This window comes from Camelina sativa, chromosome 4, assembly GCF_030686135.1.
Source record: "Camelina sativa cultivar CO46 ecotype springtype chromosome 4, ASM3068613v1".
NCBI classification, from domain to species: domain Eukaryota; kingdom Viridiplantae; phylum Streptophyta; class Magnoliopsida; order Brassicales; family Brassicaceae; genus Camelina; species Camelina sativa.
Window position 1 is genome coordinate 2,341,652 of NC_141883.1, and position 23,169 is coordinate 2,364,820.

The following is a 23,169-nucleotide window of genomic DNA, read 5'->3' on the forward strand; positions in this document are numbered from 1 at the left end:
GGTTCAAATCAAACTTGATAAATATGAACAACATTGAATATAACGAACGATCTGAATTTAATTTAGGGTTGGAATGATAATAAACCGGATTATACGGACTAGCCGGTTTAGTTTTTAATTTATATAAACCAGATAACAATTTACGTTACCAGTTTATTTCTTATAAAAGTTTATATGTTCTAGATAGAACATTTTTGTTGCATATTCTCACCACCATAGTGATAGCGCATATCAAAATTAATTAAAATAATCCTTAATAGTATATTATTTTTCAGTGTGAGGTAGGGAGGCAGTACTCATTTGATATGCAGAGGCCAGAGGGCGTGACCCGAAGCTTGAATGGTGTGTGTGTTGGAGTAGGACCAAAACGGTAACATAACTGTTATTTTATATAATATCTCTTTTTGTTTTTATTTAAATTTAGCTGTCACATTATTGTCTGATTATAATCATATACGACAATATCATTATTAGTCCCGGACTCTCGCAGGGAAATATAAATTCATGTATTAAATCAACTATTCCGAAGAAATATTGTTAATATAGGTAACTAATTGCGGAACAATGTGAATTCACCGTACTAAATTATCCGCTTTATTATTCTGAGCTCGTGGGATGTAAGCTAATGGGAAAGAAGCAAACTTCTCCTTGTCTGCTTGTATGTCCTCCAAATACAACAGAAAAGCTGGCCATTCTGCAGGCAAAAACATCATCTTCACTAAATCGGAGCAATCGGTAAGAAAAATGACAAATTAATTATCCGCTCCAATCATACATCGCATAGTCCAAACAAGAGCTTCAATCTCGGCATGAAGCGGGAAAAGACTGCGGCGTAGATTGGCTGCACCCATAGTGGGAGCGTCACCCCAGGGCGACGTACAAAACCATCCTCTACCCGCATAGCAATCTGTTTCTTTCCAATAACCATCAATACAACAAATATAACTCGAAAGAGACCTAGGAACCCCTAATCCCCGGCTTTCGCCCGGAACACCTGATGCAGGATTTTCTGGTACCAAAACCATGTCCTCTGTCTGAGCCAAAGCCCATGCTTTTGCCTCATCCTCTGCTATCCGCAGAATCGCAAGGGGATTCGAATCCAGATTACTGAACAACTTGTCATTGCGGCTTTTCCAAATATACCATAGGATCCAGGAGAAAACCTCATGTGTTAGGACAGTTGTAAACCTCCAAAAAAGAAAATCCATGTTCGTATAAATTGACTCTGAGGGGAAGTAATCCAGCCCCGTCGGAAACTGCGACAAAGCCCAAACCTGTTTGGCCGGTGGGCAGTCAAAAAGAGCGTGATTTATCGTCTCCTCCTGAAATCCACATCGCCCACACATATCATCACCACAAATTCCCCGTTTCCGCAGATTTGCTGTAACTGCCACACAACCTGAAAGCACTTGCCACATAAAATGACGAAGTTTCGGTGGACACCTTATTTTCCATACAAACGCCCGAAGGGGTGCGAGATCCGGACCAAATATTGTCGGTTCAGTGGAAGCCGACATACTTGAACGAAGGACATGATAACCTGATTTGACTGAATACCTACCAGCCGTAGTAAAATGCCAACCCAGCAAATCCGGTTTATCCGGTGGTCGCAGTGGTATGACAGAAATTATAGCAACATCTTCCGGTACAAACGTAGCCGTAAGCTGAGCCATATCCCAGGTATTAGAACTCCTGGTAATAAAAGTTGAAACTCGAAGTAGAGGATCATAAGACGACCCTATACGTAGTGCTGGTCTCGGGGATTGAGCAGAGATCCATGGATCAGTCCATACAGAAATGGAAGTCCCTGATCCTACTCGTTTAATGAGTCCTTTGTTTACTAGAGAGCGAGCAGAAACTATACTCTGCCACCCATAAGACGGCGAATAAGATTTAATTGGATCCAACGGATCAGAATGCTGATAGTAGCAACCTTTAAACACCCGTGCAAAAAGAGAATCTGGAACCATTATCAGCCGCCAAAGCTGTTTGGCTAGCTGAGCCGTGTTATAGTCATCTAAACACCTGAAACCCAGTCCCCCATCTTGTTTGCTGCTACACAGCTTATCCCAGGCAATCCAGTGTAAACCCCGCGACTGTCCTGACGAACTCCACCAAAAGTTCGAGATAGCACTAGTTAATTTCCTTGTTACCGTTTTCGGCAATCTAAAACATGTCATCACAAAGGTAGGGACCGCCGTAGCTATGGATTTAATCATTACCTCTTTACCCCCTTTCAATAACAACCGAGCGGATCAACCACAGGCCCGTGCCTGCAGTTTATCCTGGACAAACGAAAAAAATTTCGTTTTAGATCCTCCTAGACTCTCCAGGATGCCTAGATACGAGCTCATCCAACCCAGATTTGTTATACCCAAAACCCCTTTTAATTCCTCCCTAAGACCATCTTCCACAGTATGTCCAAATTGGACAGAAGATTTCTGAAAATTGATCTGCTGGCCCAAAACCTTCTCATATTGTTGAAGGATCCGCAATACCACCTCACATTGCTCCCTTGTAGCCCGACAGAAGAACAAACTATCATCCACAAATAACAAATGAGAGATAGCAGGACATGCTGTGGAGACTCTTATCCCAGTAATAAGCTTCGCCTCCTCTGCTCGCCAGAAGTGAGCAATAAGTACGTCCGTGCAAAGAATAAAAAGATATGGCGATAGAGGATCCCACTGTCGCAAACCCCGTTGAGGAATAATGGACCTGTGTGGGCGGCCATTAATCAATATCCTGTACTGAACCGATGTCACACACCACATGACCCAAGATATCCACTTCTCACGAAAACTAAACTTCCTTAGCAGATGCTCGATAAAATGCCATTCCACATGATCATAAGCCTTACTCATATCCGTCTTAATAGCCATAAATTTCCCTTTACAATAAGGATTAGTACGGAGCCCGTGGAACATCTCCTGCGCGATCAAAATATTATCCGAAATAAGACGTCCTGCCACAAATGTCGACTGTGTTTCTGAAACCAGTCACGGGAGGAGAGGACGAAGTCGTTGACATAAAACATTGGAGATAACTTTATATCCTACATTGCATAAACTGATAGATCGTAACTCTGTCATCCGTGTCAGTTTATCCACCTTCGGAATAAGACAAATATTTGTTTCGTTTAAACGTTTATCAAAAATTCCTTAATGAATAAAGGAATTTACCACAAAAACCAAATCGGCTTTAATCGTACCCCAAGCTTTCTGATAAAATAATGCCGTCATGCCATCCGGACCTGGGGCTTTGTCCGGATGCATCATAAACAAAGCTTGCTTTATCTCAAACTCAGTAACTTCCCGCGTTAAAGAGTCATTTGCCGCCAGACTAACAGAAGGACTAATCACTCCTAGACTCTCCTCGAAATCTGTAGGATTCGAAGAAGTGAAGAGTTCCTGGAAATAAGACAATGCTATATTTTGAACCTCACTATCCTTTGTCAACCAAGTACCATATATAAATGTGTACTTCTAGTTAAAAAAAAAAAATGAGATATATCCTTCTCTTTCTAAAAAAAATAAATAAAATACAAACAAAAACCCTCAAAACAGTTAACTAGCTCAGTTAAGGGGCTAGTGAGCAATTGCAATGCTTGGGCTTCAACCATCACCAAGCCCAAAATAAAGTTATATCAATATGAACTTGTTCTAGATTAAGATTTTATATCAGGCTTATGGTTGGCACTTGGAAACTTCATTCTTTTTGAAAGAGGACTGTTTTGATACTGCATATTGCATAAAATATAGATGATCACTAAATCGACGACTCTGGTTCTCAACAGAGAACGCACCGGATATTTTTCAGAAAACATATCATAAGAAATACATTATAACACGAACTTTATTGCATACTTAATATTTCTTGTTAAGAACATAACATGCATGTGATCAAACTAGTTTGATTGCTGGATGATCGATCAAACCGCGGTGACTGCGATTTTCATATTGCTTTCGCAATGGTTTGGAAAATTGCAGATGAAGAAGTTTTGTCCTCTAGACAAAGTTATACGATCTTTGCCTGAAGTGTAAGTTCTCGCACCTGCCGGGGTTTTGCAGCTGTTGTAACTTCCACTGTCTACCTTCACTACGTTGTGCATACTCGGATTATAGTTAAACACTGCAACACAATTAGGAAATAAGTTTTAAAGTTAAATCATATAATTAACTTATTTAACCGCTCTCTTTCAAATTATTGTTGACACTATGATATGTAAATTAGTTGTAACTGTATTAGGAATTTTCATTACAAAAGTCAAATTTAAAATACGATTTTGTATGTGCATGACCAAAAGGGCTATTTAGCTTGTTTAAATGGCTGTATTATGTGAGTTTAAAAATATAAATAGTACATACACTTCTTAATTCTATAGGTTAACCACGATAATAGTGTTCATTAATCATATCAAAACTTTAAGAAAAAAATCTTAATGTTTCACTAATTTAATAAATAAATTAAGTAAAATACATTATAGGCTCTATTCACTCGCTATTTAGAATATTGACTCTAATTAATTATACTATAAATTTAAATGCTAAACACTTTCATTTTAACCTTAAAACATACGTAATGAACTTTAAGGATGAATAGCAATTAATTTGTCGTGTACTTTTTACAAAAGCACACCTTGTCTAACATACTAATTAGAACCGCCATGAAGATTAGAAAACTTAATTTCTTGCATATGAGTAAAAGAGTAATAAGTGAAGCTTGATTAAAAAGGATGTGAAGTATACCGAGAACGTCACCGGCTCTAAAGTTTTTGCCTTTAGGCCAACCCACAGCGTTAAAGGTCCAGACACCAGAGTCACCGACCGTGTACGTCGCAGCTTGAGCGTAGTCAGCATGAAGCAACAACACTGACACAGCCATAAGAGCCACGATAGCTCCAACGGACCATGATGCACTGCCTCTTCCCTTGGCGGCCATATTGATCGATCTTTGGCGAAAGTTCAGAAAGAGAGAGATCTAGAGAATGAGAGAAAAATTGTAGGGGGAGATTATATTGAGGATGAGTTGATGAAGAAGAAAATGTACACAAGGTTTTTAAAGGAGGAGAAACCAAAGGCATTCAATGTTTTTTATTTTTATTGTTATGGGTGTCTCAACAACCCACGATATATGGTCATTATTATTTTTGGCCGTTGTCTACGTAAATTATTTTTTAGACTTAACTTCGGTTTGTTTTGTCTCGTTATTATTAAAGATAGAGTTTGGTTTTTGATATAGTTTACATATTCGTGAAACTATAACTAGTTTGAATTTTGTTTATTTCTTTTGAAATGCTTATAATAGGAACGTTATAATATAGACACAGACTCTGCCATCAACAACCCACGATTTTAATATGAGCATTTATTATATTTATGGACACATTATTTCTATAAATTAATTATAGACGAACGTTTCGTCACATATAACCAAATATCACATCTTTTTTTATTATTGTTATTGCAGATATAGTTTGGTTATGATTTTCGTACATTGTGTATAGGTGAAACTAGTTTGAATTAGTGTTCTTTTTCTTTTGAAATGGGTTTCTTTCTTTAGGACCACCTAAAATAGAAACTTGGGTACAAGGAGTCATTAAGTCGTTGTATGTAATTATTTACTTGAGATGCAAATGTTGATTTACTAATGATGTTAAATTTTATATTGCTTCATATGTACAGTTCTTCCTATACGAAAATATTAGCAAAAGATGATTTAAATTAGTTTGGTAACGTTGGGGAAACGTACGCATCATCGATTTAAAGAGCCAATATTCTTATAGGTTGGATTATTGAGTTTGGAATATGTTGCTTCAAGTTTCTATTTTTGTGGAAGGAAACACATGATTCAAAATAAAGAAGATAATCACTATGCTAAAGTGAGAGGAGGTACTGTAAATTTAGAGTCACATTGTTATGTATAAAAAATATAACAAAACTAAATGTACAAAAAACTACATACATAAACGCCGAGAGGATAACGTGGTCAAAAAGAATCGAATGGATCTAAATCTGAATTTTTATGTCTATACTGTCGGAAAAACCCTGTGTTTCGGTTTTGTATTGGTGATCCCGGCATATAACGATTTTACCCGATGTGGAAACCGGTGGACTTGAACGAGCTAGATAGTGTCGGAAGCCTTTGCAAGGCGATAACTCCAGCAGCAAAAGCAGCTACAGACGCCAAAACAAACGCCGGTAAGTTTCCTCCTCCAAACAACTGATCCCATGGACCCGCTCCAAGTGATACTATCATCTGTTTAAAACCAAAACCATATTCAGACATTAATTACGAAGTCAAGGCTACACTCGAAGTGAGTGGCATTATACAAGAGAATGGATTTGATCACTGTAATTAGATTTGAGAGAGATTGCCTGGGGAATCACGATTGCGAGGTTCAACACTCCAATAGCCAAGCCTAGAGTGGGGGAAAAAATAAACCATTAGGGATTCCTGAAATCTAAGATTTAAGTACAAAACATTGAACAGTGGAAGATATGAATCTTTTCTCAGACCTTGACCACCACCGGAATCAGCAGTGACTTCTGCTGTGACAGAGAAAGGGACACTGTATGTGATCTGCATTTAAGAAGAAAATAGTATGGGTTTATCACATATTTAGAGAAAAGTTGCAAAAAGATAATTATGGTTTAAAGAAAATACATACAGCTAGAGGAAAACCAAGGAGTGCAAAGACGATTACGGCTGCAGTTCTTGTTGTTTTGTTCCCATCAATTACATATTCGATTCCATTTTTGTAATCACCGAGAGACATCAAGCTAATTACAGCTGTTCCGGCCATGCAGGCAAATACAGTAAAATTGCTCAGAGCCCATACAACCCGTGCACCCATTCGCTGACACATTGGTTCGATGAGAAATGAGCTGATCCCAAGAACAACCTGCCGAAACCGAAAAAAAAAAAGCAATAACAGGAGAGTGACTGAATTTGACAAGCAGAGCAATTGAAAAACAGGTTATTATAACCATTCTTACCGAGTTTAGTAGCAAACCAAGTGCACCTTCACGTACACCTTGATCATAGAGTTCCACATGCAAACTATCTCCCGTTGGATTCCCATGGTAAACTTCTCTTCCCATCCAATCTGTATCAAACAGAAAGAAGGGGAACCACGATAACTGCAAGGGTACAATACCACAACCAAATTACAACAGAAGGAAATAATTATAAAGATCATTAAAGAATCTAAGAACAGGAAACAGTTTCAGAAAGGTGATAACTGATATTAAGATCATGATGTTTCTTTGGCACTCACCCATGTAAGAGCCATGACGATGAGAACTGAGTGCATAGCCGGTGGCAAATGCCTTAAACTAGTTAGCAAATTCACTAAAACAGATCCAGGGCCATCAACAAAGGTCTCCTCTTGATGGTCATTCTTTAAATTGTCAAGCTGTACATCCACATCACGTTCCACTCTCTCATACTTGATCCCATTCGCAGTACCATGATTGGATTTTGAGTGCTCAACGCTTTTAGACTGGAGATCATCCAACAAAGGTGCAGAATCTAGTATGCGGGTGGGCTTGTTGCTTGTAAAAGGAATCTCTTTGGCAAAATAGATTGTGACAAAAGTACATATAGTGAGAAAGACCTGAAAAATGATAAAACTTTATAAACATACAGAAAAATATATTCAGACAACAACACAAGAACAAAAGCCCCTAGGTGTATTTATATGAACTTAACTTTCAAAATCACCTCACAAAACATAATGACATAATGCTTTGACTTGCGACATATGACTCACAATATATAAACAACATGTGCGGTTTGGTAAAAACCAGACTGTTCCATTGCATTTGTACAAAGCTTAGTAAGATGCATGTGTCAGAAAGTTAAACATACTGCTTACCACTGCAAGAAGGAACGCGGCTTTGAGATTTCCACAGGCAGCACAACATGCTCTACTAGTTAGGAACGGGAACCATCTGCTCAGTGAAATTGTCGGATCATTAAACAGCTGACGAAAAAGGCAAAATTGCAAATGAGGAAACAGAATACAAGTTTTTGAGAATAATGATCTCGAAGATTACTCTTGCCAATGTCCGCTAGCACCAGCAGAAAACCCAAGAATATTTCCAATAGCCATCCACAAGCAGAACACAGCATTTGCAGTATTCCGCTGATCAGGACCTAAGGACAGCAAGAGACATCTCCTAAGTGTTTTTTTAACAGAACTATATACACAGAATTTCAATCTGATTCTATATTTTAGTATAAACTCTGGTTTGTTAAATGTATGGTATAATATTCCATTACTACCTGATAGATCAGCTAGAAGAGCACGAGCAGGTCCCTGAAAAAAAAAGCCGAAAACATCATTCCTTGGTATAGAGGTAGTGCTAATATTATCCACCCTAATAGATTGAATAAAGCAGATCTGAACCTGTACTGTATTGTTTGCTAGATCCAACAACCAAAACCCAATGATAAAGACAATAGCTGCCCTGGTTCGCGTGCCTTTGAAAGTACTGCATTTACAGATACAAATCAAGTCGTCAATTACAATAATTTTATACAACCCATACAAAAAAATGCCATAGGCAAGGGAGAAGGAGAGCAACCTGCAATGCTCCTTTGAATCTCCTAACAGATACCCAATGTCTGCAGAAAACCCGATTATTATCACCTAAATTGCAAGCTTTTGTTTAGCTTATATAAACACAATGTAGGCAGCTATATCCTAAGGAAAATTTAAACAGAAATCATATCTTCTATAGGCTCTTACTGCTATTGAGATCATGATTGATCCGACGAGAATAAATGGTCGTCTTCTTCCATACTTTGAAGTACATTTATCACTCCAAATGCCAACAAAAGGCTGGACCTAAAACCCAACAAACAACAAATAAGTACTAACAAAATGGGGCGGAGAAATGTATGCCTACATAAGAAATATAGTTACTTATCCTATATAGAGAAACCAAATCTGAAAATCCCGTGAGATCCTAACGTGCAAGTTAGTATAACTTGATCAAACTAAGAAAAGAAAATTTGATTGCAAACCTACCACAAGGCCTGTAATTGGGCCGCATAGCCAAATAAATGAAGAAAAAGCATGTGAAATTCCAAGGGTCTGCAAAAACCAGCCAAAAGCAACACTGTTAGATAAAACTCAAAGGGTTCATCAGCAACAAGAAAGTAAAATACTGCCAGCAAACAAAAAATCTAAGAACAGTTCTATCTACCACCATTACTACCCGCCTGATACATAAATGACCAGTACATCTAAACACAATTCAGCCCTATGATAATCATTCTGAATAAACATACACAGACTTCTCATAAAGACAAAAAAGCTTTAAAAAGTCCCTTGTAATTTTCACAAATGCTTATATAATCGAGTGAGCATAAGCAATCTAGATTAACTCCCAATGTCAAATAAAACTGGCCAACAACAACGACCTAACCAAAGTATAAGACTTCATTACTTCACCTACAAAAAGTAGGCGACTTCCTCGTAAAAAGCTACACCCTCGAAATGCCACAAGTGTACAAGAGTACTAGTACCTGAATATAAGGAGTAAGAAGAGAGAGTTGCAATGCCCAACCAAATTGAACCCCAGCAGCGACTGTACAACTAAGAACCAACGTTACTAAGCTACAATTCTTCGAAACGGCTTCACCATCAGCGGAATCAGGATGATTCAAAGGAGAAGCAGCAGATTCAGAGAAGGACGAAGAACCAGATTCGTTTTGATGATGATTAAGCTTCGTCGTCACGGTCTCGAGTTCGATCTCCTTCCTCAGATTTCTGTACGGAACCGAGATCGATACCGAGTCACTCATCGTCAGATCCCTAATTTCGTAATCGAAATCAACAATATCTCATTCCGATCCAATACAAATTTTACTACGATTGTCCCAATTTCTCAAAAGATCTAGATTCTAGGGGAAGACGATCGGAGAGTCAAGTTCGAGCGGCTGAATATTTTTTGATGCGATCGATTTTGGTGTGTGTGTGTGTGTGTGATTGAGACGCGCAAAGTGACGAAGACGAAGAAAGAAGAAGGAGAAGATTCGTTTTTTTTTTACAGGAACCGTCGATCCTGTTAAATGGACGGCTGAGATTATACCTACTGGTCGTAACTTACTAGTCAACGTCTGCGTCTCGGGATTCACGTAATCACCACCGTCGGATTTGATTTTGATCTGATCGGATCAAAACCGTTGCTTCAATTCAAAGAAATAGCGGACGAAACTCACCGTCACCGACACCAAAACCAGAGTGTAAGCTTTTTTGTAAGTGAGAAAGCGATGTCGTTTTAATTGATCGGTATGGGGTTTTAGAATGGGCCTGTAGTTTTTGTAACTCGGCCCATTTTGTAAGAAAACTCAAAAGTTATAACTGTGGTACATTAATAGCCCAAATATTAAGCCTATTAGAAGAATAAACACTGATGGAGCTTGCATTGTGATTGTAGTTTAACATTGGTTCAAGTTTGATTCATCTTTACTGGAAAAGGTATATGCTAGCTAATATCGTCAGTTGCGTTACCATTCAAATTCATATAACTCTCACAATTACATGCTTTATTTAAAAAGGAATAGTCATGATAATAAATAAAATAAAAACAACTATTTATGCACAATCATATAGGGACACAAGTTCTTATTGACGTATATATATGAACATGTGTTACTAACTTAATAACAATATGATTTCGTAAACTGTTTTTTACTTAGGTGCTAACAAGAAAAAATAATGTTTAACAAGAGATTTGTATACATGTTTTCATTATTTTCTTCTTGCCAATGTCACTATTACAAGAATATGTATATTTTTCAATAACTAATGTAAACATGTTCGTAAAACATTATGACATAAATGATGTGTGTGAACATGATTGAGCCGAATTAAACGAATAAAAGAAGAAAGTTGTAAATAAAAAAGGAGGAAAAAAAGAAAAAGACGTGTGCCTAACAAATGTATATGATGTATTGGTGAAAAAAATGCAAAGATGAGATACTATTGTTATTCTTGCTTTGCTTGTGGAAAATGAAAGCTATAGAGAGAGAGAGAGAGAGCACACACACAATTAAAATACTTACGTCTCTCTTTCTCCATCTCTCCCCCTTGTCACTCTCTTCTCCTTTCCTTCTCTACACGTACACATGACCTCGATCCCAGCTCTTATGTCCAATCCATTTTTTTTTCTTCATTACCAAATGCACTTTTATCAAAAGTTCAAAAACAAATCCTTTTGAGTTGAGTTGAGTTGTTAGTTATGGTGTGAAACTCCACGTTCTAGGTTTGTTTTAGTTGTTATGGTGTATTTGGTTTGTTTGTGCAGTGCTATAAAATAAGATGAATAAATAGTAGTAATTAAATATAAAAGTAGGTTGGTCTTAAATAATATATAGATCAATCATTCAAATAATTCATGAAATTATAAGATATTGTGACACAGTTTATAACAAAATATCCAACCCACGTCTTAGGTTTCGGTTTCGAAAACATGACATAAAAATTAATATATCAATATTAAAATAACACTAATTATTAATGTTGTTAATTCCATGAAGATATAACTGCTTGATTATATACATAGCATGTGTGTTTGGGTTTGTTCCCAAAATTTGAAGCTTAATTACAAAACATACTACTTTCTAATTTACCACAAAAGAAAAAAAGAAAAAAGATTGGTAGCGTTGACTCGGTTTAGTCTTCTCTGCTTTGTGCAATAACATTATTATCAAATGTTGGTTTCGGGTTATTGGAAATATATCAAAGGTTTAATCAATAAGTTAATTAAAGATTAGTAAGAGCACGTGTTGGACGCGGCGGCTATGACGACCAAAACAAAGAGAAGAAAAAAAACATATGTACCATAACTTAACACGTCATCTCCTTAACGCCGAGCGCGTCGAATGGCTGACGCCTGAAAATAACTCATTCGTCGTTTCTCAAACGACAGATCCAAAAATTTATACTTGATAAAAAATACTATATAGTAAAAAAAATAAAAAGAGATATGCGTTATTTAAATAAATATTGTTTCTAACAACAGTGATTGGTTGGCAATTTTGTCTTTCTCTGTCGATAGGTGATTAACAGATACGTAAGGATGGGGCTTTCACGTATAACTGTTTAAAGTTAATTTATATAAATAATGGTCATTATACATATGTTGAGAGATGAGGATGTAACCATCGAATTGAAAGATAGATATAGAAATGTGGGAAGAACGTGAAGAAATTAAAAAGAATCACGTCACGTGGAGACAGCTCTTTTACGAACTCTTATATCCACTCACTTCATTAAATCATTTAAAAAGTGGAAATCTAAAAAGCAACTAGAAGAAACACCTTAATTGTCCCAACAACAACAAAAATTACATCATCTTGTTTGTTTTTTGGGTCCGAATCCGATTTGTTCATATATTGATTTGTAAAACAATTTTCGAAAAAAATCTTAATGTAAATCTGTTTTTTCTTAGACGTTCAATTCTCTCGATGTTAACAAAATATATATAATTTCTTGTGTGGTTTAATATATAGTTTAAGATGGTCTCAAGACAAGCTTGCTCTTTGTGCGAGCAGCTAAGATGTTAAAACTGAAAATGTTATTAGCCTATATGTAAAAAGGAAACAATATGGATTTCCAGAAAAATACACAAGTTATATGGTGCACGAACATGATGTTAGTTACACATCTAGCTATAAGCATAAGAAGACTGATAAATTTAGAAGTTTGAAAAATAGATTTGTGAAACTATGAAACCTTAATCTAACTCTAAACTCATCATTAGATTTGTGAATGTAACTCCAAATAGATAACATAAACTGAAAACTGTAACTTATTAAAAAAATTGAATATGCCATCTAGTCATAAATACTTTTTTTTTTTCTCTATATCAAACTCGTTGATTATCATAAATGTATTATCGCAAATGCTCAATACAATATTTTAAAAATAGTTCTAGTTAATGATGGTGTGAATATAAAGATCAACCATAAGAAAAAATAATCTATAGTTGATATTTGTTCTCGACATCATAGTTTTGGTATTGTCGCATAATAGTTTTTTTCAGTTCTCTATGTCATGGGACAATATGATTTAAGTTCATGATATAAAGTTATATAACTAACGAGAAATTTAGTAAGGATAGACTAGCAATAGTAAATAGAAAAATTTAGACATTGGTTCAAAGATGGATCTTTTAGATTAGTCGTAAAATCACTTTAGCACCGTCCAATAATACTTCACAATTCACATGGACATATTAAGACTTACACACACAGACAACTCACACGTGCCCATTCTTCATTGGATAATAGTGGCCATTACTGCACGGTAGAATCTTTCGGCGCAACCTAAAGTGTTTAAATATATTTATATATAATTAAACTTATAATTGACGGAGCATAATCAGAAGTTGGAATGAAATAATTTTACAAATGCTGCTATTGCTATATTAACGAACCAACCACAACCAGTAATGGTACCTGGTGACGAAATAGTAATAATAAATAGACTTAAAAACATGTAAAAAACATGATAATAGTAATATGATAATGTAATATATAGACAGCCTCACGTGCGTAGGCACGTGTTTCATGGCCCCTAGCCTAGATTGCTCGTCGCCAGCTTTCTCGTGTTCCTAATATCTCCGTAGCGTTGTTCCAGTGAGTCTGAAACAAATATTCTCTTTCCCGTACAATATGCTGTAAATAAAATCGTTAAAACAAAATAGTACTACTAAATGTTGTTTAATGGAACCACATAAAATGCTAGTAACCTTTTAAGTTTGGAAAGGGTTTAAAGTCAGCTAATTAAATATCTGAGGATAATATTTTTGGTTATCCCCGTTGTATATGTTTATAGGTAATATAAAGGTTAAATATATGATGTTATTTGTGGAATATAACTTTTAAATAAAAAGATTCATATCTAGCTAGTAATTTCTATACAAAAATGATAAAAATGAATTAATCAATTGTGTGAACAAAAATATTTGTTATTCTTTGATGATCAATTTGGTCGAAATTAAAACGTCCCAAATTTTTTGTATCAACTAAATAGTTATACTGAATTTTAAAACAATAGTATCACATTAAATTAATAAATTTAACAGAAGATGGTCAATAATTTTCCAGCTTTTTTGGAAAAATAGTTTTTTTAAATAGTTAAAAAAAATTTTGACAAAGAAATGACAATATAAAACATACTCTAATGAAATTTGACTATAAAAATAATAAGATAATAGAAATAAAAAAACCAAATATATAAGCTAAAAATAATTAAAATGTCATACAACTCCATGATTTTATATTAATAAAAGATATATCTTAAAAAATACAAATGTAAAAATTTGGCTAATAGGCCGGTCAGTTGTAATCCAATAATAACAAACAAAAAAAGATAATTATCTTACCGTTTTGTTTGTTAAGTTAGTTGATAACAGTTTTTTTTTGCTGTTTTTTTCCGGCCATCATGTTTAATTACGTCATTAATCGGTAATTTCAAAGATAATTTATTTTCAATCAGAACAATTAATAGTTAAAAGCTTCCGATCATATCCATATAACAGCAATCGTCAAATATAATGAAAATATATTTGGATTAAAAAAATTGTATTTTCTTTTTGTTTGTAAAAGAAGAAATGGTACTTCGTTTGGCCACTGACATTTATTTTCTATGTATTTATCAGTTATATATTATGGTTCTGATCGTATACAAGCATTTGTCAATTTGTATGAAAATATAATGTCCTTTCATGAAATAAAGGATGTAATATAGATAAAGATAATAAAATTCAATGACGTGGGATTTTGTAAAACAACTTTTTTTTTTCTTTTTTCTTCTGCAAGTAAATTAAATTCCTTTTGACCACTGAAATTTAACAGCTGAAGTACTCTGAACCATCTGCATTCAACGCTGAAAAGTAGATTGTTTCTTTTTCCCGATTTTCTCATCCTGCTAACAAATACACACAATCCCATTTATTTCCATCAACATGTATTTTTGTGTTTTTTTTTTCAATTATCCAGAATCAAAATGTCTTCATCACTATTTAAAAAAACCAAATTGGACCAAAAACGTCACTAAAGGGGAGATTAAGCCTTTCTACTAAATTAACAAAAATTAAAAAATAGTACATGTATTTTAAAGGTGGTCAATCGTTTAGGTCTCCTGATTTTACTTTTTTAGAAGATATTAATTGTGAATTAAAAAACCAAATCTAACTCTTTTCTTTGTTCTTTAACCCCAAAAAATAAAATTGAAAAACTTTCATTTTTTGACAGCTAACCAAAGCAAATCTAATTTTTGAAAAAAAAGAAACCCAAATTAATATACTTGACAGAGTAGTTTTAGTTCTCTAATTAGTATTTTATTTTTTTTCAACTTTATAATATAGGTTGATGAAAAAGGAACTAAAAAATATTATATAATTTAATTTAATTCAGTTCCGTTTTTAAATATATATAATATTAAATTAAATTTGACTGCATTTAAAAAATTTGCATATTAAAATTGAAAAAAAGTTAACAAAAGAGGAATAAACAAGAGAGAGAAAAATAGAGAATTGTTCCTCCCAAAGATTTTTTTAACTTTGAGAAGCTCTCTGAGAAACCAAAGCTTCACTCTCAAAAGAGACGATAGAGAGAAAGAAGAAGAAGAAAGAAAGAAAACGCGAAGAACAGAAACAGCTCTTTTTTAAGCTTTTAGTATAATTTATAATTATTATAATTTTCCTATCTTCTTCTTCTATCCCAAATCTCGTAAGTCCTCTCTTCCTCCAATCTCTGATTCGTAATTATAATAATCTGTTTAATTAATCAACCAAACCTCTTTTTTTTTTTTTTTTTTTTAATCTTAAAAAAGTATCAATTTTTATTTCTTCTTCAGCAGATGGATTCATGAACCAGATCGGGGGATCGAAGAAGATGATTTGAGTTTCCGGGTTTGATTTTTCTTGTCTTCCCCTCTCTTTTTGTGTGAAATTGGGTTGGAATCTGGAGATCTGGATCTTGTAAAGGTGGGAACTTTACGTGTGTTTGGGGGTGTGTGTGTGTTGATTTGTTCTTGCTGAACTGATTTTTGAATTAGGTGATTTGGTTTTAATTCTACAATCTGAATCTATCACGAATGGTTTTGGATTCGAAATTTGAAGACTTGTTGATTCGGGTTCCGGGATTGATCTGATTTCATATCATCATCTAAAGCGCAAAATTGTTAGGAAGATATGTTGGAAGATCGATCACCAGATTCGTGTTTGAGTTCAAGGGTTTTCTCAAGCTCTCGTCTTTCTGAATCCAAGTGGGCTAAGTCTTACATGTATCCAGAGGAGGATGATGATGATGTTGTCTCTGAGACTAAGCTCGTTAATGGTAAACGAGCTTTGGAGGAGGTTGATGGTGAGATTAGACACACCAAATCACTTAAGTTAATGGGTTTCTCGATTAAGTACGATAGCGATTCTTCTGACTATTCGTTGAGTGGGGAAGAGCAAGCAGATGCTGTGAAAATGGTGACGGCTCATCATCGAGGCAGGAGCAAGAGCAATCTGATTCTAATGAAAACGGTGGTGATTCATCTGATTCGCATTCTCTTATCAATGAGATTGGTCGGGACAACTCCATAGACTGTTTGATCCGTTGCTCCAGGTCTGATTACGGTTCATTTGCTTCTGTGAACCGGAACTTCCGTTCTTTGGTGAAGACTGGAGAGATTTATAAATTAAGGAGACAAAACGGGTTTGTTGAACATTGGGTTTACTTCTCATGCCAGCTCTTGGAATGGGCTGCGTTCGATCCTGTCGAGAGAAAGTGGATGCAGTTGCCAACAATGCCTTCCAGTGTTACCTTCATGTGTACCGATAAGGAGTCTCTGGCCGTTGGGACAGACCTGCTTGTCTTAGGAAAAGATGATTTTTCTTCTCATGTAATATACAGATACAGCCTTCTGACTAATTCTTGGTCTTCTGGTATGAAGATGAACTCTCCGAAGTGTTTGTTTGGATCCGCGAGCCTTGGAGAGATTGCTATATTCGCTGGTGGTTGTGACTCCCAGGGAAAGATTCTTGATTTTGCCGAGTTGTATAATTCTGAGCTTCAGACCTGGATAACTCTTCCGAGGATGAACAAACCAAGGAAGATGTGTTCGGGAGTTTTCATGGATGGGAAGTTCTATGTGATTGGAGGAATCGGTGGTGCTGATTCGAAAGTCTTGACCTGCGGTGAGGAATATGATCTGGAGACCAAGAAATGGACGCAAGTCCCTGACTTGTCGCCTCCAAGAAGCCGTGCTGATCAAGCTGATATGTCACCAGCAGCAGAAGCACCTCCTCTTGTTGCTGTTGTAAATGACCAATTGTATGCTGCTGATCATGCTGATATGGAAGTGAGGAAGTATGACAAGGAGAATAAGAAATGGTTCACTATTGGAAGATTGCCTGAAAGAGCTGGCTCGGTTAACGGATGGGGACTTGCTTTCAGAGCTTGTGGGGAGCGGTTGATCGTTATAGGTGGACCGAAGTACTCGGGAGGTGGGTTCATAGAGCTGAATTCTTGGATACCGAGTGAAGGCGGTCCACCACATTGGACATTGCTTGACAGGAAACATTCACCCAACTTCGTGTACAATTGCGCGGTGATGGGTTGCTGAAACAACATACAAATTATAATACTGTCCATTTGAATTCCCTCCAGATTCTTGTTGATGGGTTAGCTCACAAAGTCAGTCAAAAAAGACTCCATCGTTGAAGGTCCCCAAGCTCCAACCTTTATGCTTCTTCTTCTTTTTCTTCCTCTTCCTTATTTTCTTTCCTTACAAATTTTTCGATTTGAATACAATCATCCCTGTATTGTTTAGAGACCAGAAAAAGTGGATTCCAAAAAAGAAAAAGAAAAAAGAAACTGAAACAGGTTACAATAAGTTCGTTAAAAGTTGAAAGCTTTTTTAGAGTTTGCCAGATCTGATTAACAATGTTGTATGTGATTTTAATCAAATATGTTTTTTTTTTCTTCTTCTAATAATCTACCCATCTTTTGGTTCTTTGTTCATAGTTCTTGCTTTTTCTATTTTTGTTCTGCTTTACCTTTCCGTTTTTTTTTACAGGTCGAATCGTTTAGATTCACTTCACTTTACAACGTTGGTTCTGAAGTGTTTTGTCATTTTTATGACGGCCAAAAAAAAAGAAAGCGTCACTTTTGTTTTTTTGTTGGGGTAAGGCGGGGCAAATGTTATGTCTTTCTAGATGTGTCCTCTAAGATATCTCCATCTCTTGCTTACAAGTTACACATTTTTTCGTACTCTTCGTTTCGCTTCTTTTTCTTTTTCTTTTTGGCTAATTTAGTTTTTTTTCATCTAAGTTAGTGTTATATCATCATCAATCAGAACAACGCAAACAAGAAAAAAAAATGTGATATTTTTAAAGAAAAGCCCAAATATTAATTGGGCCTACAATGTGAAGGCCCATTTACTCTTAAGGTAAGTATACAAATCTCTGATTGAAGCTGAGTCATTTCCTTCTCGTTTTGTTTTGAGATTGTAACAAACTACTGGTTGCGTCATCATCCCACAGGCGAAATGCGTCAGCGAAATGAACGCAACCTCACCCATGGAAGTTGATGGCCTTGACTATGAAACAATAATTAAAGCTTATGCAAAGATTGATGCGAGTTTCATTAACAGATCCTTGGAGCAGCACATAATGATCATTCTCTCACAGAGTTTATACAACATATCATCATCAGAAGTTACTTTAAAGGATTGTGCATTCAACCTCTTGTGCATTTTTATTGAATTTTCAGCTTCCATACTTTGCCAAGAGGCTTCAGCTCACTCTGAAAATGGCAAAGAGGTTCATGCAAGGTGGACAGGAGATCGTGTGTTGTGGATTATAAATAAGTTTATTTTGAAACATATTGGAGATGCACTAAACAGAGGGATTTCTAGTGGAAAGGTAGAGTGACCCTTCTAAGTCTAAGGCATGGATGTATTTTTACTATCAGGATTCTGCTTTGTAGGATGGATATCCTTGGCTCTCTTCTTTGCATTAATTAAAGATTTTTAGAAACGATTTATTGTGCTGCAGGAGGAGATTCTTTTGATACGCAAAATGGTGACGAATCTTCCAGATTCAGGGAATCTTGCTGCATTCGGACCTTTATGCTCTGAAAATGATGACGTTGATTTCTTTAAAAATGTCTTTAGCATTCAGGTAAAATGACTCCTGCACATTTTGTATCTTTGCAGCTTATATATAGCTTATGAAAGATGATAGAAACCTTATAATTAATGACTTCTTATTTCTTTTAAATTGTCTTGTAGATACACCGTAGAACAAAGGTGATTAACCGTTTCGCCAAGGAGATTAAAGATAGCGGTCTGCCTGAGGTGATCTCTTTGCCTCTCTTAGATTCTTTGAATTCTATTTTTGTAGTGTCAAAGGACTTATGACCAAATGCTGTTGGGTTGCAGGGCGTAGTGAGAAAACTTTTGGTCTCAGTGTTTTTCAACGTATTGCTTGATGGACAAGATAAAAAAGGTCAAGACGGAAAAGTTCAAAAACTCCATGACGCATGCGCAGAAGCCCTTGCTTCCGTGTCTGCTCATATGAGTTGGTGTTCGTACTACGCTCTGCTGAATCGGTGTTTCCGTGAGATGAAGAAGCATACGGAGGAGAAGAAGAGAAAGCGTTTGGTGAATCTCGTCTGCTCGATTTTGGACAAATTTCATTTTGCAAAAGATGGTTACGAACAGGAGGTCAGGACTTGCCTCGAGAAAACCTTGTTCCCCAAGATACAGAAGCTGATGGATTCCGAATCTGATAGTGTTACTCTGAGGAGCTGTGTAGCTGCGGTGAAGGTTCAAAAGCTGCTCCCCAAAGAGATAACGGACTCAAATCTTGATTCTCTAGTTTATCGAATTTCCAAATTTTTGAGGAATCGGGAGGTCCGCACACGTGATGAAGCCAGAAAGGTTCTGGCTGATTGTTTGAAGGAACTTGGGCTGGAGTCGTACTTGCAACTTTTCCTTAAAAAACTAGTTTCATTATTGTCAAAAGGATCTGAGGTGCATGTGCTCGGATACACTGTCTATTTCATCTTATCGGAGTGCCTGCCAAACCCTACGGGTTGGATGTTGGATCATTGTTTGGAAAATCTCCTTGATGTGGTGGAAGCTGATATCCTTGGAGATGTTGATGAACATAGAGAATATTCATTGAAGACAAAGAAAGAAACGAAGACACGCAAGTCACTTGATACTCTGAAATTGATTGCTGAAAATGTAACGTTCAGAAGCCATGCACTGAAGCTCCTTTCTCTGGTAACTAGACAGCTGTAGAGGCCTTTGACTTCAAATTTAAAATCAAAACTGGAGGATATGTTAAAGCATATTGCGTTTGGTATTGAAGGCAATCCATCTGTTGATCAAGGAGATCTTTTATGTTTTATATACCACCGTGTTGATGATGGTATTAACAACAGGAGTTGCCTTGGAGATCAGGCGTCTTCTCTACCGTCCAAAAATAAAAGGAAATCGAGACATTTGCAAGAGACTTCTGGTGGCAAGTCATGTCCACATCTCATAACCGTGTTTGCTCTGGACTTATTGCACAACAGACTGAAGAAAATCCAACCCAGCAATACTAGTGAAGAGCTGGTGTCGAAGTTGGATCCATTTGTCAAACTACTTGTTGGGTGCTTGAGCTCTAAGTATGAAGATGTTGTATCGTCATCTGTTAGTTGTTTCACTGCATTGATAAGGTTACCTTTGCCCTCCCTCAAGTCTGAAGCAGGTAAAGTGAAAACCCAAGTGTTAACCATCATTGCTGAGTGTGCAGTGAGTTCCAGTAGTCCTCTTGTGCAGTCAGGCAAAAAGCTTTTAAAAGCTCTTCTTGAAAATTTCACTTTCTCATCTGGGGAGTTGAATATGCTGATTCAGCTCCCTATGTTTATTGATCTGGAATCGGATCCATTTGTGGATTCATTGAATGCTTCTCTTTCACTTCTCGTGGCCATTGTGAAAAGGAAAGTTCCGCAGATATATGATGTTGCGGATCAGGTTTCAAAGTTGATGATCACCCATGAGGATGAATCAGTCTGCAAGAAGTGCAAAGAGTTACTGCAAGAGTTTTTGGTCAATTATACACTTTCTAAGAAATGTTTAGAAGGACATTTTAACTTTCTGCTGAAAAATCTGAGGTATGTATGTGCACTAAGCTTTGTGGAAATATGGCCTCTTATTTTGTTTCAAATATTAACTGTATTTTTCTTCCACCAGCTATGAACATTCGACTGGAAGAACAGTAGTTCTTGAGGTTCTTGAAGATCTTATCAAGAAATTCTCACAACCTAAACTCGGCAAGCAGTCAGTTCTTGACCAGCAGTCTCAAATCTTGTTTGTTGAGCTTACTCGTCGCTTGGCAACTGATGATGCTAAAATATCGCTGTCCAAGATCTGTGATTTGATAAAATCTCTGATAGGTCGCATTAGTAATTATAATTCCTGTCTTGAGCTATGTCTGGGTTGGTATAAGCAGGAGAACACACAGGCTAAAGCAGCACAGGTAAATTGCTCTGAGGGCCGCGCATGTTCTGATTGAAAATAGTTATATATCAGATCAGTAGGAAGTATAAACTCTCTGATTCATTTGTTGGATGGGTGTGCAGGTACTGGGGTTTTTCATTGAAGTCAGGAAGGGTGCATTTTCGGAGCATATCCACAGTATATTGTTGCAGGAGGCTATACCGATTTTGGAATCTGCTGTACAGATACAAAACACTGTGGAGGAAGGCAGCATTCCTTTCTGGAAGGAAGCATACTACACTCTTGTTATGATAGAGAAGATGCTCAAGCAGTTTCCTGATTTATGTTTTGAAAAACATTTAGAGGTAATGTTGTCAACAAAATCTAGTTCTGAGAAGTTGTTGTCTCGTTAATCATTGCAATATTTCCTTTTGATGGTTGATCTTTTTGCTATGAAATAACATAAGTTTTTTCTTTTTTTTTCTTGTTTCTTCAGGATGTATGGAAATGGGTGTTTAAGTTGTTGTTGCACCCACACGAATGGTTGCAAGTTATAACCTGCCGGCTCCTGAATTATTATTTTAAGAAATTAGCCGAGTCTCCGAAAACCGTAGCTGATCATTCTCTTCTTGGTAACCCAAGTAGCCTTTTCATGGTAGCGGCTTCTCTTTGCTTCCAGTTAAAGGTGAAGATGGCCCGCAGCAGAGTCAACAAAAAAAATGATGCCATTGCAGAAGAAGAAGGCAACCAAAACAATGATGCTACTGAAGAAGATATTGTCACACAGAATATTGGTTTTGCGGTCTCTGGTCTTCATTCTAGGATTGGTGAATCAGATCATGAGTACTGGTCCAGTCTTGACAAGAATGAGCAAGGGGAGTTCCTCGAAGCCTTTGTACTATTTGATTCAGGGAAAGTAAGGTCTACTTTCCTGGCTCTTACTTCATCAACAGGCAGAGAGAGAAGCCAAGATGATGTAAGAAAGGTATTGATTGGAAGTTTGCTCAAAAGAATGGGGAAGCTTGCTCTTGATATGGACTTGATTCATACGAGAATTGTGTTGAGCGTGTATAAAGAATTTGCATCAAAGTTGAATCAAGAAGAGTGTCGCCTATATGCCTTCAGAATTCTGATGCCGCTGTACAAAGTTTGCCAAGGGTTCACAGGGAAAGTCTTCTCAGCTGAGTTGAGACAGCTAGCGGAAGAGGTTAGAGACAGTATAAGAGACGAGAGCCTAGGTAACCAAATGTTTGTGCAAGTCTACAGCGAAATCAAAAAGTGTTTGGAAGCCAAGAGGGAGAAGAGGAAGCGAGAGGAGAAGCTAATGGCGGTAATAAACCCTGAGAGAAACGCAAAGAGGAAACTCAAGCTAGCTTCAAAGAACAAGGCTAACAAGAAAAGGAGGATTATGCGCAGTAAAATGGAAAGATGGTCACGCTCTTGAATCTCATTTGGGCCTTTTTGTTTTATTTTGTTTGTTTGTTTGTTTAAGATTATCAGGCTATCTAGTAATTTCCCCTCAAGCCATTTTTGTTTTGCCTGCCACTTTCCAAAACTTCATTACTGCGCATTATATAACTTGTCACTTACCCGAACAAATCATTTACTTTTTGTTGAGAAAATAAAGTCCATCCAAGAAGAGGTTTTTCTCTGTCAATCTC

General features: G+C 36.4%; 3 protein-coding genes and 2 pseudogenes across 6 annotated transcripts; 2 read left to right on the top strand and 3 right to left on the bottom strand.

The window, feature by feature from the left end:
* Positions 1-572: 572 nt before the first annotated feature.
* Positions 573-2,927, bottom strand: LOC147945237 (uncharacterized). The gene is made up of 3 exons (XM_087509167.1): positions 2,375-2,927; positions 776-2,101; positions 573-718 (listed from the first exon to the last, which is right to left on the bottom strand). The coding sequence occupies exons 1-3, from the start codon at positions 2,925-2,927 to the stop codon at positions 573-575; spliced, it is 2,025 nt and encodes a 674-aa protein (XP_087365293.1).
* Positions 2,928-3,714: 787 nt separating this feature from the next.
* On the bottom strand, positions 3,715-5,126 carry LOC104779616 (basic blue protein). The gene is made up of 2 exons (XM_010503992.3): positions 4,749-5,126; positions 3,715-4,131 (listed from the first exon to the last, which is right to left on the bottom strand). Exons 1-2 carry the CDS (start codon positions 4,939-4,941, stop codon positions 3,932-3,934), a joined length of 393 nt encoding a protein of 130 aa, XP_010502294.1. The 5' UTR covers positions 4,942-5,126; the 3' UTR covers positions 3,715-3,931.
* Positions 5,127-5,849: 723 nt separating this feature from the next.
* Positions 5,850-11,134, bottom strand: LOC104779617 (sucrose transport protein SUC3). 3 transcript variants are annotated; one of them, XM_010503994.3, is made up of 14 exons: positions 9,538-11,134; positions 9,038-9,103; positions 8,756-8,854; positions 8,592-8,656; positions 8,414-8,498; positions 8,290-8,323; positions 8,061-8,160; positions 7,880-7,955; positions 7,280-7,618; positions 6,999-7,142; positions 6,671-6,904; positions 6,519-6,582; positions 6,378-6,421; positions 5,850-6,258 (listed from the first exon to the last, which is right to left on the bottom strand). In XM_010503994.3, the coding sequence occupies exons 1-14, from the start codon at positions 9,814-9,816 to the stop codon at positions 6,091-6,093; spliced, it is 1,797 nt and encodes a 598-aa protein (XP_010502296.1). In that variant the 5' UTR covers positions 9,817-11,134; the 3' UTR covers positions 5,850-6,090. The 3 variants fall into 3 exon arrangements, with proteins under 3 accessions (XP_010502296.1, XP_010502297.1, XP_087365888.1); XM_010503995.3 differs by having other exon boundaries at positions 8,592-8,631; positions 9,538-10,240; XM_087509762.1 differs by having other exon boundaries at positions 6,378-6,582; positions 9,538-10,240.
* Positions 11,135-16,217: 5,083 nt separating this feature from the next.
* LOC104779618 (F-box/kelch-repeat protein SKIP11 pseudogene) lies at positions 16,218-17,844 on the top strand (annotated as a pseudogene).
* LOC104779619 (uncharacterized) lies at positions 17,788-23,165 on the top strand (annotated as a pseudogene). Its single transcript, XR_015596412.1, has 7 exons — positions 17,788-18,938; positions 19,071-19,196; positions 19,307-19,372; positions 19,457-21,183; positions 21,263-21,548; positions 21,652-21,873; positions 22,005-23,165. The product of XR_015596412.1 is annotated as an uncharacterized LOC104779619 (transcript).
* Positions 23,166-23,169: the final 4 nt, after the last annotated feature.